This window comes from Aphis gossypii, chromosome 3 (genome assembly GCF_020184175.1).
Source record: "Aphis gossypii isolate Hap1 chromosome 3, ASM2018417v2, whole genome shotgun sequence".
NCBI classification, from domain to species: domain Eukaryota; kingdom Metazoa; phylum Arthropoda; class Insecta; order Hemiptera; family Aphididae; genus Aphis; species Aphis gossypii.
The window spans coordinates 1,604,552-1,624,067 of record NC_065532.1 but is presented as its reverse complement, the minus strand read 5'-3'; the positions used below and the strand labels follow the sequence as shown (position 1 = coordinate 1,624,067).

The following is a 19,516-nucleotide window of genomic DNA, read 5'->3' as shown; positions in this document are numbered from 1 at the left end:
TAATTAATAATTTTTTATCATAAAGTAATTAAATTCATTAATTATTATGTTTTTTTTTTATTAGAGGAAGATCCTTTTAACTTAGTGAATGCTTATTTGGTACATGATGTATCAGAATGGCGTGACCTTAATTTAAAGTTTGTTTTACAATGCTACAGAGATTACATTATGTTTGGTGATAACAAGTATTTGGCTGATATGTATCCTCAAGTAATTAGTTTTAAATATTTATCAAAACAGTTTATTACATTGATAAGAAAAAAAATTAAACAAATAATAATTTACTTATATTTAGATAAAAAATGTGATGGAGAAATCATTGACTTGGGATACTAATGGTGATGGAATGATTGAGAATTCTGGAACAGCTGATCAAACTTTTGACACTTGGATAATGACTGGCATAAGGTAGTAATTATTAGATTCTGAACGAAGTGATGTATGTATTGATTTTACAATGATGTGTGTGTTTTTTTTTGTTTTTTTTTTTGTGTCTGTGTACAGCATAATTAGTCGAAATAATGCTCCAATTTCAAACTATGGGGGTGGTTTCCGATGTAAAAGTACCCTTGGTGCATTATAGAGGTAAAAAGTTAACATTTTCCAACAGTTTTCAAAAAAATCGAGAAAAACAAAAAAAAAAATGACGGAAAAACGGGAATTTTTACGCAAAACCAGTTTTCGTCAAAATCGAATTTTTTATTTTGCTATAACTCAAAAACTAATCGATGTAAATACTTGAAATTTTCACTAAATGTTTATATTAGCGTTTTCCATACACAGTTAAATTTTCAAAGAATTTTGACATTTTTTAAACTATTTATAGACAATTGAAATTTTCAATTTTTCTAAGTATTTTTTTTTTAAATAACGGTAAAAATTTTTTGGCTGACCAGAAAATCTTGAAAATTTAATGCAAGGTTTCTTATAAGTTTTTCTTAAAGTGATAAAAAAAAATCCGAAATCGTTAGTCACAATTTTTTTTATAAGTACTTAAAGTTCGAATTTATACGAAATATGTCAAAATTGCGAAAATTTGCAAGTAATTTTGTGGTTGGAAAATCGTAAAAATTTTTTCTTTTATAACAAAGTTTTGAAAATTTGGTACAAGATTCTCCATAAATTTTTCTTCAAATATCTGTAAAAAAAACTACCGGATTCAGACAAAATATTTTTATGAGTGTTTGAAATTTAAATTTTTACAAAACCGCTTTAAATAACGGTTTAGCCTTAAACGATTTTTGATATTTGTTGTTATTCAAATAGTATAAGTCGTAAATACTTAAAAAATTTACTAGTTATTTAGATTGTCATTTTCTTTACGTTTGATTTTCAAAATATTTTGACTTTTTTTTGAGCTATTTATAGATGAAATTTTCAATTTTCCTAAGAATTTTTTTTTGAAGTGTCGATAAAATTTTTTTGGCCCCATCAAAATACTTGAAAATTTTATACAAAGTTCCTCCTCATATATTATTCTTATAGTGATTAAAAAATTATAAGAATACATAGGCACAATTTTTTTTTATTAGCATTTGAAGTTCAAATTTTGACGAAAATTTGTCAAAATTATAAATATTTGCAAATTATTTTGTAGGTATAATTCATAAAAATGTTTGTATAGGTAGCTAAGAGTTGACAATTTAATACAAGATTTTTCATAAGTTTAGCTTACAATAATTATAAAAGAACTTAAATTTTGGTGTATTCAGGCCATTAAAACATAAACCACTTTTTTCACCAACAACTGGAAATTATATCCTTGGCTGACAAATCATCTTTGTTTAGAATCGTTTTTCGTATACAATGATACCTATCATTGCATTCAAATTTAACTTATCCTAGTCCGAAGTCTACCCCACCCCCTAATGTACAGCAGAACGGTACCCACTTATCCGATTTTTTTAGGTTTTTCATTTTATATTTGGTTGGTTAAAAGTAATTTGATTTCATGATGAATTAAACTATTGAATATTTTCTTAGTGAAAGGATTTTTAATGCTAAAAATTAGGGTAAAGATTCATATCTACCCACTTATCTTGTATTGTGATTGGACATTTTTATGAGAAGAATTTTTTTTTGAAACTAAATTAAATTTAAGTAACAAGTTAATAATATAAATAGGAATTCATATTTCATTAACATTTTAATAGCTAAAATATTTATTTAAGTAGGTACTTTTAAATTTGTTACTATTAAATATAAAAGTTTGGGGAGCATTATTGTGTAGTAGGTTTCAAATGTTTCTCATTATTGAATAGGTCATTATTATGGAAGTGTGAAAGTTGAATTCAATGCCATATCATTGAATATTTTAAATGAGTAGTAGAAATTATATAACAGCCTCTATTCTCTAAGGATACTTTATAATTTATTTTACTATTAGTAATATTATGTGTGTATGTTGAACTAATTTTGCCAACAATATTGAATACATATAACAATTATTATAATATTAAAACATAAATTATTATTATTAAGTAAAAGTTAATATACCGACATATTTTGGAATATTATATCTTAACACTTAAAATAATACTAAATATTTCAAATATTTCATTATTTATATTTGACTAAGAAATAAGAGTTATCTATATCAATCAACTATGAAAAATAAAAAATAATAATAAAAATTCAATACAAAATGCAGCAAAATAGCAGCATAGAAAGTTATATTGAAAATTATCATGTTTTAGAAAATATTACAGAGTTATAAAATTTCAAGTACCTATCTATGGTTATTAATTTTTGAGTTACAACAAATATTAAATTAGATTATCAAAAACTCGTGTTATATTAATAATTCTATTTCCTCTTGTTTTTTGATAGTTTTTCCAATTATTGAATAAGAATTGCTATTATCTTACCTCTGATTTCTTAAAATATTCTGTATAAAATTTTCTGATTTTTAAGTTCTAGGTATTTTATAATATTTATGTTTCTAGTGCGTATTGTGGAGGTTTATGGTTAGCTGCTCTTTATTGCACTGTTCAAATATCAAAGATTCTTAAACAAGAAGATATCAGTGAAAAATATTTATCTATATTAAATAAAGCTAAGGAGTCATTTAATGCTGCTTTATGGAATGGTATTTGATTTTAATTGTTATTATATTAATTGCATTTAATTAAATGCAGCAGTTAAATGATTTTGTAATTAATTAAACATTAATATTAATTAATGTATAAAGTGTAAGGCATATAAGTTGACAAAAGTACTTTAATGTATATAATAAGAGGCCTTAAAGATATAATGTATGTATTATAATATACTGATTACAATACATCTTATCATAATGAATTCTATCTATAGTTTATTCAGAATGAGATCGTACCTCGGCGGCCAAATTCTGCGCATGGGTGTGGCTTCGTTCCTCAGTGCTAGTCTCACGAGCTTTCGTTGTTTGACTAGGTGAGAGAAGCGTCTGACCGTTGCGAACGAAAACTGGTCGCCGCTAAGGTACGATCTCATTCCGAATAGACTATATTAGTCTTTTGTTAGATAAAGAATGATATTATGAACACATTAATATATTAAAATTATTTCCTTTCAATTTAAAATACATATTATTCATGATTCAATGTCATTTTCAGTTTTAAACAAGGAAGATAATTAATGATTTATATAATCAATGGTGATAAGTGTATATGTAATAGTTAAACAGAGTCTCTTTTGTCATTTAAAAATAGAAAGAAAAAAATTTGTTTATGATTTAATTAAGGTGTAATATTAGACTAAATGAATACTTAAAAAACAGACGTTTATTAAATAGTTGATAAAACAATTACTGTTATATATTATTTTGAATTGCAATACTTTATTACAACAATAAATAAACATAACTATTGTCTACTTTCTATGAAAAAAAAATAAAAATCAGATGTACTTTTTATATAATATTTAGTTATAACTTATAAATATAAATTGCTTAATATTTATTTGTCACAATTATTAGTACAATATTTCGATTATCTGAGTATTATTTGTTCGTCACAAATGTATAAATTAAATATTTTAATACAAAAATATTTATAAATATACTTAACATTTTGTCTAAGAATAGGTACTGAATAAAATTAGATTGTTAATACATTATATTTTCAGGTGAATATTTCGATTTTGATTCGTCTGGTCAGTATCATTCAAAATCAATTATGGCTGATCAATTATGCGGGGAATGGTATTTAAAATGTTGTGGTGTAAACGAAGAGGTACTGGATTATACAAACTGTACCAGTTAAATAATATGTAATTTTCGAAATATATAGGTAAATGGTTTTAATTTAGGTGCTCCCAGTTGACAGAGTTAAAAAAGCTCTTCAGACAATTTACAAGATGAATGTGCTTGGATTCAATAATGGAAAAATGGGAGCTGTGAATGGCATGATGCCTGATGGAAATTTAGATATGTATTCTGTGCAAAGTGAAGAAGTTTGGACAGGAGTTACTTATGCTTTGTCCTCTTTAATGATTTCTCATGTTAGTTTTCTATTGTGAATTGTAGTACTATAATGAACTGTATTATGTTAATGATCAATGTTTGTTCTTAGGGTATGCATGAAGAAGGTTTCAACACAGCCAAGGGTATTTATAATACTGTTTATAATAATATAGGCATGGCGTACCAGACACCAGAAGCTATTTACTCTAAAAACGCATATCGTTCTGTTGGTTACATGAGACCACTGAGTATATGGTCTATTCAAGTTGCATTGGATAATTTAAACAAAGACTAACTATTAAAATAGTATTTCATTTATGTTCAATTTTATATGATGAACTAAAAATATTTTTAAATACACAGCTCATGTATTACATATGCAAATATGACTACAACTAAATTTATTGAGGATAAAATTGCAGAGTTTTTACACATATCTAAATTACATGTTTGGTTATTAGAGGTTATTGCATTAAATTGTGCTTCGATTGGTTCCCATGGACATGATCGACAATCATCTTTACCCATCGGTATACTATGTTCATTGAGGAAGATCATGGCTTTATTTCCATCCCTACATTTGTAGAATACTGCTATTACATTTGATGCAAACGGATCTATAAATGATGTTCTCCATTTTCTAGTTTTCATCTGTTCAAAGTTAGTACTCAGTAATGGTGTATTATCTTTTCCGATGCCTAACCTGGCTACCACACTCAAAACGTTAGGCGAGTGACCAAAGTAAAATAGTCCTAATGGTCCATTTTTTCCTCTGGCAAGGTTCCTATAAAATTAATAAACTATACTATGATTATATTATTATTTACAATATGAATATTGTGTTGTATTTAGCATATAATAATATATATTAAATTAGGGTATACGTATGAAACCATTTGTTTTATTACATGAACATTATTAGAAAATTAAAAACTAGGTTAAGAAAACTTTTATGTAATATGTAACAAAATAATATATAAATGAGTTATGTCAATAAGTTATAGTGGACTAAAAATAATTATATTGCAATATAGAAAACTAGGTTAATCCATAATGTATAGCTCTGATGGGAATATACAAAAAGAGAGTTTTTCATTGATGAAAGATTTATGAGGTTACTTTAATAAAAAAGTAATTAAGTGTTATATTTTTTTATTATGGTACTTTGTTGTATACCCACTTCCATTTGCCTTTACATTTTATAAATTAAAGCTTACTTATTTTTTGATATTGCTATATAATTATTTTTAGTCAACTATTACAAGCTAACATGTAGTTTTATTGACTAGACTAGGGCCGTTCTTACAATGTCCGATTAGTGTCTGATAACGCTAACCGGCAGAATTTCTTATGTGTTGACCGATAGAATTCTGCCGGTTATTCTTAACCGAACATTGTAAGAACGGCCCTTAATTTTATATTTTGTTGAATATTACATAAGTTATTTCTTAATCTAGTTTTTAATTTTACTAATGTTTTGGTATTGAAACAAATAGAAACATCCTGTACTTAATTTGTATTATCAAATATAGATCTGAGTTGTACACTAGTATCATACTTGAAATTGTCTATCAAGTCCTTCACAATAGGGCATCCCATGCTCTCTCCAATAGAATTTCCATACCCATTGGCATAGTAATATTTGAGATCTTCTATGTATTCAAGGATCTGAAGAAAAAAGAGCAAACATTATTATTATCAAAAATATTAATATCACCAGTAGTGGTGACATGTGGTATTAAAATATCTATGTTATTCTATTATGTAATATTATAGACTGGAGTACTGGTATGATACAAAACATTAAGTAGTAAGCATAGAAAAGGACCATTAGCAGAAATCCATTAAATTTCAATATAAATTATTAATTGAATAAATGAAAATCAACAATATTAACACACCAGATTCTAGAGCTTTTACAAATTACAATTAAAAAATGTTAGAAGAGTAATGAGTTATAAACTGATAACTGACTGATGAGTGAGTGAATATTGTATTATTGTATCCAGTTTTGATTGTAACATTTAATATATAAGTTGTAAAGGACGGCGCATACTAGTTGGGTCCCAGTTTCCAATTGTTTACTAATTGGGTCCCGTGTAAAAAAGCTTACTGTACTAGTTGGGTCCCAGAAAAAAAAATATTGTTTTTTCCCATGTTTACAGACTTAGGACTGTCAAATAACATCTAGTAATTATAGGTATGGTTAAAAATATTTTTTTTTCTGACGTTTACTATTTTATTTTCGTGATTTACATAAATAACATAAATATAATTACAAAATATATTTTTTTTCTAATGTTTACTATTTTATTTTCGTATAAATAAAATTACACTAGTCTAGTTGTTAATACCTAGTTAATAAGTTAATAATTGGGCTGAAATTTATAAGATACAGATTTGACAAATTCGTAGCAATTAATTGTTCCCAATATCTTTTCTGTAATTTTTTCTTTTAAGAAATTTTCCTTAGATATAATACAGTTTCTTCTTCTTCCTTTTGGATTTCTCATTTTAATATAAACGTTAATTTGAATATCTTTTATAACGTGTATAAATTGAAATAATATATTTGGATGAACAGAATAAAACATAAAAATTCACATGCGTTATTTATAGTTCTTATTGTATTAGACTTAAATTCAAACCATTATTTTGGAGGGAACTTTGCATCAGGACGAATATAATTTTTTAATAAATATTCTGTAAATATGTGTTATCGTTTTTACCGGAAAAGACCGGACCCCAATTCGTACGAAATATTTATTTACACGGACCCAATTAATATTACATTGTGATGGCCCTAAATTGCCTATACAGATTGCCGTCTTACATATTTTATACGAATTTTGTTCATAATATCTGTATGATTTGCTGGTAAATCGTTTGTAAAATATTATTGAAACTTGGCTATTTTTTCGATCCAACTATTACAAATATGCAAAACCATGTAAATATGTGCCTTACTTAAAAATTATTCTTACTATTACTATTATGTGCACAAGCTAGCGTATTGAAATGTTGGTTACCAATACCATGATTTAGGATACATACTACCTTAAACTGTGGTTAAGACGGACATATGGCCATAAACATAACATAATAAGCACCATGTTGTATACCTAATGAAACTATACGTATTCAATAATGTACACAGTGGACAGAAATTTTCCTGTAGATAAAATAAATGGTTATTTTGATAAATATGTGTAAATTGCGGGTGACAAACGACAAATATACCATGTTCAGTTCAGTATGTTTTGATTATATCATTGTTCATACTTTGTGTGTTTATTAAAAATGTTTTATATATTTTATGAATAAACAAATAATTGAAGGTTTATGGAGAATGTCTAAAAATAGATATAATAACAAATATAAAAACAATCGAAGCTTCGCAATTATTATATGAGAAATTTAAAGAAGATTAGTGGAGATCAATGTATGCAACAGTCAAACAAATAAACTATATTTTTTTTTATACAGATATGAAGGATACATTGTGTTTAAAAATATGAACTAGTAATAAATACTATCAGTAACAGCAAATTTAAATTGATTAATGTTAGCGGTAGGTTACAGTGTCACATGCTAGACAGTAATTATAGACTAGACCGCGTATAACATTACCCAATGTAATAATATTGTAATACTATTGTACATATGTTAGTAGGTGTCTATACTAAATAGATTAGGTACACTTACACCGTGTAATTTTATATTATACGTACTTCTAAATCATACTGCGTAAATACGGCACACCATGGTGGTCGCGACTGTATATACCAAGCTTTCTCATACTTGCAAGACTCCAACATCAATGAAACATTTTCTAAAAATATAATACTATATAATGTATATACGAGTTGTATGTTGTGTGTAGGATATGAATAGTCTGTATACAATATTGACATAACTTTTTTTAATAGTACCTATTTATTAATTTATTTTTATCATTATAAAAACAGAATTTCTATTAGTCAAAGTCAATGCAACACATTCTCCGGTTCAAATTATATGTTTAAGTGTAAACTCAATATATTTCAGTATATTTATTAATTTACTATAAAATATTATCAATATATAATATTCTACTGTATATAATTATTGTTATATATCAAAATTTTCCCAAGTTCTAACATTTATTTTAATGTGTTTAGCTTGTAACACAGTTTAATATAAGATACTACCTATTATTATAAGTTCTTTTCGATTAAAATAATTATCGGAATCGGGTATATACGTATGTAATTTATGAAATTGTCTTTATATGTATTTTTTTTTTATTTTATTTTTCACCCTTAACTATATAATTTTTGACCACCCTTGTCCTTCACATTTTCGAAATCGTTGTGACGTTATCTTACGAATTGAGATATGCCTACACATAGGTGGTGTTTACCTGTTATGTCTAATGTAGGAGCACTCATTCAATAATACAATATGAATAATAATTCTTTTCTACAGATTATTATAGGAATATTCCTAATCAGTGGCGGATCTAGGATTTTTGTTATGGGGGGAGCTAAGGTTAAGGTATTGTATTTTGTATATACTCCATTCAGTCTATCCCGAAGGCAAGACTGTTTTAGTGCTTAATATTCAAAAGGATAAGCATGAGTGGAAACTTTAAAAACAAATCTAAAACAAATTCTTTTATTTAAAAAAATTAAATTTTATCACATATGATTTCTCATACATATCTCGCACTATACCTATGCAAAAGTATTAACACAAGAAAAAATACTAAAATTTTAAATCATATACAATTAATTATTATATAAATTATATTGATGTATATTTAATTAATTAATTAATACGATAAAATTAAAACACAATATTAGTTATTACCGAAGCAGAAGTATCTGCATAGTTAATAATATAGAGCTTTTATATTCTGATTTTAAAGCAATTGTGAGTGAATTGTTTTTTAATGGATCAACATTTACCTGATTGAAAATTGTTATAAATGTTAATCGTTAATGTAATAATTTATTATAAAATACTATATTTGATAACACTATTTTTTCGGGCGATTGTAAACTCGGCCCGGCTAAAAAGGTACATATAATTTTCTTACAATATTCTTGAAAACCATTAAGAATTACTCAGAGAACACCACGAGGAGGCGTTTCTCATTATCTTCCAAAAATGATTTTCATTTTCATATTATTCATAGTATGAAATTCGTTATATAAATGTAAGTGTGTATTAGTAAATGTAAAAAATTTATAAATATAAGTGAAAAATTGTAATGTAATAATGTATAAATCTATTTTTTAAAAGTAAAAAGCCATGTGTTTAACGTTTTCACTCACTGATATTTTCTTATTTTTATATTTTGTAAGTATTCTTTATAAGAGTTATTTTTTTAAAATTAAATTATGTCGTGCTTATTATATTTTATCGGTAAATATTATCGGGCCGAGATTACAACGGACATTTTTTTACCTGTAATTTCCGAGCCAATGTATATTCTATCTAATTTATTACCTAAAATTTTTGGAGCCGAGTTTACAATAAAAATGGTAATCGCGGGCCCAGTTTACATTTGCCCATTTTTTCATAATAAGTAGTGTTACCATTAATTTTATTTTAGAATCAATTTTTTTACGATTAAGTACATCTGGTTATCAATTATTAGAGGAAAATAACTTCTCAATTTCATTCATTTATTTTTTTAGTACCAACTTTTTTTAAAAATGTGCCCAGCCTAAATACATATTGTGTAGAGTTTTTCCAGGAAGGAACATCTCAAGAGAGGTACTATATTACCCTAGCACCCCCTCCCTCCCTCTAGATCCACGCTAGTTTCTAATCATTTATCGAACTCAGGTAATAAAATAAAATATTTTGTTTATTTGTATTTAATATTGTTTGTGTTTTAACCATTAACATTGAAATATTAATAGAATAATAGGTATGTGAAAATTGTTTTACTTCTTTGTATACTAGCACATCCTAATGAATCGGTAAATCGCATCAATTATCATACCTATTACATACTGTATAGTGTATACAAATCAAAAAGAATGCTATATATTTTAGTGTCCAGCAGTTAACACTTGTTCATCTATCTATAGTTATTGAAAGGTTCAACGCCCTATAAATACACAAACAATAGTACTTTTGTCTTAGTATTAATACTCGTTGTCAGCAGTTGACCTACTATCTCGTATACTACAAGTATTCGTTAATACATTATACAGTATACACCTAATATTTTACTGCCCAAACTATTATAATAAATCATTATTGTTTAAGAATATTGTAAAATAGTTTTAAGTTCCCGAAAGGTTTTAGCGTTTAGGCGAAACGATCTCGATAACTGCTATAACCTATAGCTAGTTTTCAGACGGATTATTTACCTATGCCTGAGTAGGTATGCCCCAATATAATTGTTTTTAAAACTATCATAACTTAAAAGTGGAAAGGAAATTAATTCAATCTAATAATTTGATGATATGTTATGTGTGCATGGTGCATTTTCCATGTTGACAATGTAATAATAACTAAAGGTAATATTTAATAATTGTAGTTGTATAATATCTAACTGAATAATAATGTATATATTCGTATAAATGTATTGTATTTATTTTTAATGTAGGTATACAGGTATTTTTGTTTATGATAATAAATAATATAAATTTCAGATAATTTATAGCAAGGACAGAAGCAGGGAGAAGCTTTATAAGCTTGGAATTGAGTAGTATTTATAATAACTAATATTTTATTTTTATTCATCTTTGAGTATTGTTACATACATACCTATTTTAATATAGTTTAATGATAATTAAAGTAGGTAATTGAACTCAATATATTTATTACAAACGAATATATCTCCTAAATCTATGTAATTATTTTATTTGGACGTAATGTTTTACGGACTAAGGGTCTGTTCCTTTAAGTCCGCTATTCATATGATTAATGTGTTTTACAGCTAAACAATTTTGACGAGTCAGCAAATCACTATAAATAAAACGAACGATCAAGCTTCTATACTCATTGAAAAACGTTTGCTTGAACTTATATGTGCTGTTATTACTATTATTCATTGTATGTACATACATATATATATGAAGACAGCTGACGAGTTGAGTCGAATAGATACACTTAATAAACGGCTATTAAAGACAATACTACGCTTGTATGGATCTGCGTGTCCGGGGAAGGAGGTTAGTATATTACAATTATTATCGTTAATCAAATAAGTAATTAATAGAACGAATCTGTTAAATTATATTCGTTTAATTAATCCAATGACCTCGGGTTGCGGAAATATAGATAATTACGGTTATTATTCGATAGCTAGTGGGCGGTGAGTACAGTAACAGTAGGTAGGTTAGGTTACCTATTACTAAAAAATGGAAACATGTGATATCAATATATCATATTATTATATATACATATTTGCAATAATGTGTTGGTAGAGATGGAAATCGAATTTCATGTACAAATTTGGCATTATAATTATTACAACACACTGTTGAACGATTCACAAAAACGCTGCACTGCAGGGAACTGGGGTCGGTAGCCCTTTTATTGATATAAATATCGTCAATTGTGTATGTATTAGTATAAAATAATGTAAAGTACAATACGTAACTACCGCATTATATTATAATTTATGATAAATAGTAATTTATTATTATTATTATTTGTCATCGTCATCATTAATAACGAATAAAGACAATGCAAAACCTATACATAATTATTATACCTACTTATTATCATAGGTTTAACGGATATTGAATACTACTATAAGCACTTAAAAAGTTATATATTTTTGCACAAGCATACATTTTATAAAATGTACTTATACGGTTGGATGGGTTTCCAGCTGAATCTAGTTATAATCGTAAAAAAAAAAAAAAAAATAAAAGCGTAATGCCTTAATATTACTATTTTCGCACATGCGTGAAATATTGACTTCTCATGGACAAACTTACCATAACTGAGGTTTTGTTTAAGGCCCATTGCCATAGATACCCTGGACACAACGGACCTCACGAGTGGGCCGTCCTCGAACTTTTTCACTTCTCCTTGTCCCTTTGTGTCGTCGTCATCGTCTTCTCCTTGCTTGCACTTATACAGCTATTACACAATATATTATTTAATTTACTTACCTAAGTCATCGTTATTAGTGGCAATGTAGTGTGCCAAAATTAAATATTATAATCGGCTATAATAGCAATTTTAACGTCAACATTTTAAATTGTTTACTATTAATAGTTTAGAATTATACTTGACATACGCTATACACTCTTAGTCAAGTTCAAGTTAATGAAATAACAAATATTTTTTTCTACGTTATAATAAAACACGAGTGGATTTATATTATACACTTAATACTTATTTAAAATCATTACGTGACATAAATGTTTATTATATATTTATGTTTATGTCTACGCGAATAACGACTTCAATGGTGGATTTTTCGAGTATGAAGTGTCACTGAGTTAAGAGGTTAAAGGCATGGGCTATAATAACTAGGTATAATTATTTGAAAATTTTACAGGAGAATAAATAATGGTTATAAATTTATAATAAAAACTACATTAAGAAGGGAGGTGTTGCGTAAAAATGTCCTCTTAAAAAAAAGATACAATAAAAAATATAATTAGAAGATGTTTGAAAATATTGGCGAATGTTTGTAGAAAATATGTCGAATTTACAAATTAAAGAAAGTACGTCTATAATAAAGTTTTAAAGAATGCAACAATATTATAATATTATATTGTTTATTGTTATGCGAACAACATTTTGTGAACTAATTGTTACATTATAGACTGAATTGTTTATAAGAAAGCATCAATTTAAAACAAATGTCTACAGATGTACTTAATTCAAAAGCCACGTGAACATAATTAAATGATCGCTCGATATTTAATAGGTGCATACAAAATATTTATAATTCGAAATAATATAAACTATCCACATTATATTATGGCGTTATGTTTATCATATTATATGTTCACAAATTATATACATATTGTTCACAGTTTACGAATATAATGAATAAATAATGGTCAGGTTGTCGTGCGCAGATAATGATAACCCTCAGTATAAATCTTTATCATTGATGGAATGGACGTTTCGCATTGTGTAAGGTCAAATTGACACGTATTTGTATTTGTATTTTTGATAAAACGCAAGAAGTTTGATTTTCTTATGTGCCATCAGAAACAAGGGATTGTCAAAAAAGGGTCTCTGCCACTATCTCTAAACACTGGATTCTATGGACTACGAGCATCAACTGCTTATTCCTTATTTTGGATTAAGTATATATACTAATTCCCATTTTCTATACCGGTTATATTACCCAAATACCACTGTAATGGGTAAACATATATTTTTTTTTTATAAGTCTAAAGTATTTATGTTAGCAAATAGATAGACAATGTTTTTCTGAAATGTAGCGTAAATAACAATAATATGTGTCACGATGAAAAAATATTATGAAAACCACTACTTTATACTAATTACTAGCTTCATCTTATACTGTTCAGGTATTACTAGTATTAAAAATTAGTACAATTTTATAATTATTGCTGGACGTTTTCAATACTTACATAAAATCTGTCATCGGATGTTTGGACGATCGGTAATTCATTTTCAGGGTTTCGGTTAAAGATTGTTTGATAAAACACAGTAGCGCTGTCTTTGGCGCGTTGTTTATGTGAAGTCAAAAACTGAAAAAAGAAACCAATCGAAATACTTTTATAAATTATTGTATAATAATTAATTTTATGTAAAATTGTAAAGCTCTCTCGTTATAAAAATGTGACACCTATTAATATTGTTATAGTTATTTACATATTAGGTACTTACGTATCGGAGCGAAATACTATAAATGAGTCACTCGTCAGTCGTCACTCTGTTTAGGGACATGTTGATTTACAGTATGTAATTATACATAATAGTATAAATATAAACATACAGACTACAGAGTGTGGTTAACTGGTTACCAAATTTATCAAATAGTTGAAAATACTCAATTACTTCTACGTGAGGTTTGGTTATTAATGACTAATAAATTGACTATTGAAAATATTTTACCTAAAGAATACTATTTAATTTGGTAAATACTGTAAATAACAAGTTAATTCTGAACATTATGGACAACATACAAAAACAATATATTATACGGAATATAATAAAAATGTAATAATACTTACAGAAGTTGTTATTTTTGTGGTACTACAACACACTTTGTGCACTACTAAAAATAAAAATGTGTACCACTTTTATATTATGTACTATATAGTATATAGTATATAACATTCTGCAACTATACCTCGGACGAATTGATAGTACCTAACTAAACTTAAATTGAAATATGTGTACTACGGAAAATTAGAAAAAATAGCCACTGACTTACAGTGAGTGATTTATTTTATCATAAACATGTAGATACTTTTATTCAAATACCTACTTATTATTATTATTATTATTTATTTTTAATTTTTTTAGGTAGGTACCTATAGGTTTAATACTTATGATTATAGATCTACAGGACTACAACTCATTTAAATTATTTTAAGTATTTATTTTATACTTGCTTATTTGTTATAATTAATTACATAATATATTTACTTAAAAAACATCGCAGCTTACATATTTTTATAAGATAATTTATAACTAATAAAATTAGTTGAATTGTGATTAAAATGCAATGTATTCAAAACTATATTATTACAGTTACGATTATAATAATTTTTATAAAAATATTTATTAATACAAATAACTATTGTACATTACTAAAATGTTTTGATATTCTAAAAAACTACTCTATTATCAATAGTTATCACTTTATAATACCTGTAAGGCGTAAGCATTCATAAGATTTGTACGAAAATAGTTGTAAAATAGATTGATATAAATGCCCAACTATATTATATTATATATTTATACGTCTATATTACTATATCGGGAAATATGGAGAATAACGCATTTGTGTTTAAGTCTTTAAGACCATTGGATGCTACTGATACTGATGTAGATTTAGGGTTTAGGATATTATTAATTAATATACCTAAAGTTTGCTGTAAGAGAAAACTATAGATATTTATATATCGTTTATACTTTTTTAAATTTTTTGTAATTTAAAAGAATAGGTATTATTACAATAACACGTAGTACTTATTCATATTGCACTAAATAATAAGAGTGTTTTAATAAAATTATTTTCGACTTGTTGCCCAGTTATTGGTCCTACCTTGGAGTTGAATACCATACATAATGGACTCGCGGACGCCACATTTTATAACTGAATTATAAATAAACTATGATTTTAAAACTTATACTGACAGTTTTCATTTTGTAGAAGGTTTCTCAATGTATGAAAGTGAAGAGTGAAAAAATATTATTTGAGTTAATTAAAAAATATTATCCATATGAATTGTTGTACGTACTTTGAAGTTGTTTTCAGTGTATGGGTTATTGAATATCTGTGGAAATTGTCTTTTGAGCCGCACGGCCAGCGACTTGAGTTCCTCTACACCCTGTCTTTGTAGCATGTAATGGTCGTCTTTGGTAAGATTGGTATTCCAGTTCTTGATGGCCACGATATCCTCAGGACACATAGTCGATTCGGCAGTTATCATTGTCTTAAGCTCGTTCAACTTCTTAAGTTCTTCGATCTTTTTTTTCGATGGATAACGTGTACCGTGCCTGGATACCATCCACACTTGTAACGGTCGGCAGTCTGTAAACATATTTATGATTTCCGTAAAATATATATTAACAATGTATTTTTCGGGTGTCTATTCTAATGAATAGCTATTTGTATTGGTTGTAATTTTTTCAAGTAATTTATTTTTTAATATCATATAGAAAAAGTTGAGATGAACTAATTTAAGTTGATGGCGACAATTTAATTGAATATTATATCAAATACTATTTTGTGAAGTATCGATGGTATCATTCAGTTCAAAAATAAAACGTTTAATAAATCTTATAAATTAAACAAAAGAAATAAAATAAAAATATTACTTATTACTTATTGAGTGGTTTCGAAAAACTAAATTATAAAACACAGACTTTAATAGTTTATTAAAGCTAAAACTTAAATTTTTGTACTAACTTTGAAATAAATTCGGCTTTAAATCACATTGCAGCAGTGGCATAATTTGGAATTGGTTCTGGGGTGGGATTGGGAATAAGTTTATTTACTATTGTTTTAGTAGGGCTATCCCCCCCTTGAACATTAAATCTCGTATATCACAATATTATATTAATTTATTATCATAAATTAGTTAAATAGTATAATAATAGTTTTCATAAAGAATTAAGTAAACAATAAAATAAAATAAAATATATTTTTCATCAATTGTAGTATCAAGTCAATTTTCCTTTTTGTTTTTTACGCAAAAAAAAAGCGTCTGGGGAAGGATATATTCCTATATTCCCCCATAATTACGCCACTGTATTGCAGCATAAAATAAGTGGAAAGCAAAAAGCTATACTGTATACCGAATCACTGAATGTTACACGTGTTACAGTTGGTGATCATAAATTATTGTATTTATAAAAGGATTCTTTGGCTAGAAATATATTCAAATATATGCGTTAAACGCCAGTATAGCTTCATAAAACCATACTGTTTGCTGCGTACAAAAAACAGCAAAATACACATGATCGAAACATATTATTTATTAATTTAGGCGCTTTGTAATTTTTTATCAGAAAGACAGACAAATATAAAATAGTAATAATTTACGAGTGATAAATTTATGCTGTTAATGCTTAATGTTTGGTTTGAATACGAATTGAGAGACATGCTTATAATTATATTTCTAATGCAAACCTAATTATTAGTCTTTCATAAAGGTGCAGTGTACTTACAGATTATAGAGTCAACACATTTATACATATTTTCTGTCAACAATGACTAATGGTTCTATAGAATTTTTTAGGAAAATTTGGGTATCTAAATAGTTGAAAGTAATGAGACATGAATACATTAGAAGAAAAATATTAGTCATATTATTTCCATACATAGGTAACATGAAAGTACATAGTACATAATATAATCGATAATTATTAGGACAACTTAAATCTGATAAAATAGTAAAGTATAAATGATTTAATAAATTCTTGAAGAAGTAACAATTTTGTGAATTGAATGATGTATTGATTTTAATTTTTTTTTTAAATACCTAAATAATTCATACTTTGAGATCTTACTAGAATAATAAAGTATTATTTCAAAAATTTCATTGATAACATTCCAAATAAAATAAATTAGAGATCACTAATTTCAATTATTTAATTCAATCTATTGTCTATGTTTGACGAAATTGTTGTAATTTTTCATTTTAGAAAAAATAATATGATATATTAATAATTATAAATTATAATTATTTATAAAATATATTCAATTATTATTGGTAAATAATAAATAATAATATAATGTTTATAAAATACAATATACCTACTACATATTATATAATTGTATTAATAAGTGATAATTAATAATAAATAACTTATAATATTGTGAATTATTATTGTACTAAAAAGCAACTGTCGAATAGCGTGGGATTATACAAAATAAATTAAAAAAAAAAAAATGATTAAATATTAATGTATAATAATTATAATAATACAGGATATTTTAAATAACCTTTTGTCAATACCTACGTCTATTGTTATCCTTATTTGTATAGTTGCATTTCTAAAAGTACCTATTATTATATAGTGTTTACTGTAGATAAAAATAAAAAGTCTTGTGCTCTGTTAGTAATATTTTTTGTTTTGGACTAAAAGCGAAGGATACGTTTGGTCGAAAACGGTTATAATAGCCATGCCCGCTGTACAACAGTAACTTATAACTTGAAGTATGACTATTTTGACATTAAGCAATATGTCAGTGTAATCGTGATTGTTATGTTAATCTTTATTTTATAATATAATTTATTAAACTAATTATTGTCAAAAATATCGCATTACATAATTATAGTATTTACCAACTGTATATAAAATCAACTATTGATATGACTTTTAAATGCCGTAGAAATATGAGAATAGTTTTGTAAAATGTAATGTAAATAAGTTCAATATGCTTTTAATATTTTGAAAATATTATTTTATACAGAAAATTATGATAGGTAGGTAGGCATATAAGAAATAATGGAATTTTTCAAGTTTCTGCGGTTTATATTTTTTTAGTCAAATTTCAAAGATTATAATATAATATATATGTTTATATAATCAATAATAATTTATATCTTTTGAGAAAAAATCATTATTTTATATATTTTGTTAAATCTCTTTTTGACAAAAATTGAACTTCAAATTTTAACCGACTTTGTCTAAAGTTGGTTTTGGCCGTTGCATAGATATTCCAACCTCGTTATATTTTGCTATTCTTTCCTGATTATAAGAAAATATGGTTCATATTATAATTATTAATTATTATACATTATAATATAAGTTTATGCCGTGTAGTCGCTTTAAGATGATGTTATTTAAATTATTAGCATTATAATACTAACATTTTACACTCACTCCAATTACACGATTCGCGGATTATAATGATTTTTTACGTATACGATTAATCATTAATAGAAAGGAGAAACTTTAAAAAAATAAAAATTTTAAGATCATCTCTTTTTACAGCGGAGAATCTTCTTAAATAATAACATTACCGTCCATCACTTAATGCTCAGTTGCTCATCAGCTATAAGATATCATCGTAAAGCGTGATTAGGCGTGAACGTTTTTGGGCAATTGTTGGCATTATATATTTAATGGGCCAAATATCTTGTATTATATATATATATATATATACACACACACCTGGCGGAGTCTGTAAGTCGTTGCCGGCCACCGCACCGTAAGTGGTCTTTGTGCCGAAGTACACGTACGGATTTTGGACGGTCCGATAGCACATGCGACCATAGTCGGTCTGCTGTTTGAACGAAGAGATGTGCTGCCAGTCGGTAAGTCCAGTCGTGAACGTGACCAACGTCCCGAACACTAGTGCTATCGTAAACAGACATCCCGTGACCAACATTGTTGCGATACTGAGCGGCGTTAGGTACGCTGCCGTATAGAAATTGCGATTTGTGGCCG

The 19,516-nt window shown here is 26.6% G+C and overlaps 2 protein-coding genes across 2 annotated transcripts in view; one reads left to right on the top strand and one right to left on the bottom strand.

Moving 5' to 3' along the window:
- LOC114127876 (non-lysosomal glucosylceramidase) overlaps positions 1-4,825 on the top strand; it is a 14,372-nt gene extending 9,547 nt beyond the window's left edge. The window contains exons 11-16 of the mRNA XM_027992226.2: positions 65-210; positions 296-408; positions 2,946-3,088; positions 4,105-4,211; positions 4,288-4,479; positions 4,551-4,825. Coding sequence (XP_027848027.2) covers positions 65-210; positions 296-408; positions 2,946-3,088; positions 4,105-4,211; positions 4,288-4,479; positions 4,551-4,736 — 887 coding nt within the window. The 3' untranslated portion in view covers positions 4,737-4,825. The remainder of the gene's footprint in view (positions 1-64; positions 211-295; positions 409-2,945; positions 3,089-4,104; positions 4,212-4,287; positions 4,480-4,550) is intronic.
- Positions 4,707-19,516, bottom strand: LOC114127882 (multiple inositol polyphosphate phosphatase 1-like). The gene is made up of 7 exons (XM_027992238.2): positions 19,241-19,516; positions 15,856-16,148; positions 14,014-14,133; positions 12,391-12,535; positions 8,173-8,273; positions 6,000-6,109; positions 4,707-5,225 (listed from the first exon to the last, which is right to left on the bottom strand). Exons 1-7 carry the CDS (start codon positions 19,455-19,457, stop codon positions 4,793-4,795), a joined length of 1,419 nt encoding a protein of 472 aa, XP_027848039.1. The 5' UTR covers positions 19,458-19,516; the 3' UTR covers positions 4,707-4,792.

Bases quoted from the DNA above. Each gene is read 5' to 3' on its own strand.
- LOC114127882 (XM_027992238.2), bottom strand. From the start codon at position 19,457: ATGTTGGTCACGGGATGTCTGTTTACGATAGCACTAGTGTTCGGGACG. The intron at 16,149-19,240 runs GTGTGTGTGTAT...ATATGTTTACAG, and splicing joins CGACTTACAGACTCCGCCAG to ACTGCCGACCGTTACAAGTG. The intron at 8,274-12,390 runs GTAAGTTTGTCC...TTATATTTTTAG, and splicing joins TAAACAAAACCTCAGTTATG to AAAATGTTTCATTGATGTTG.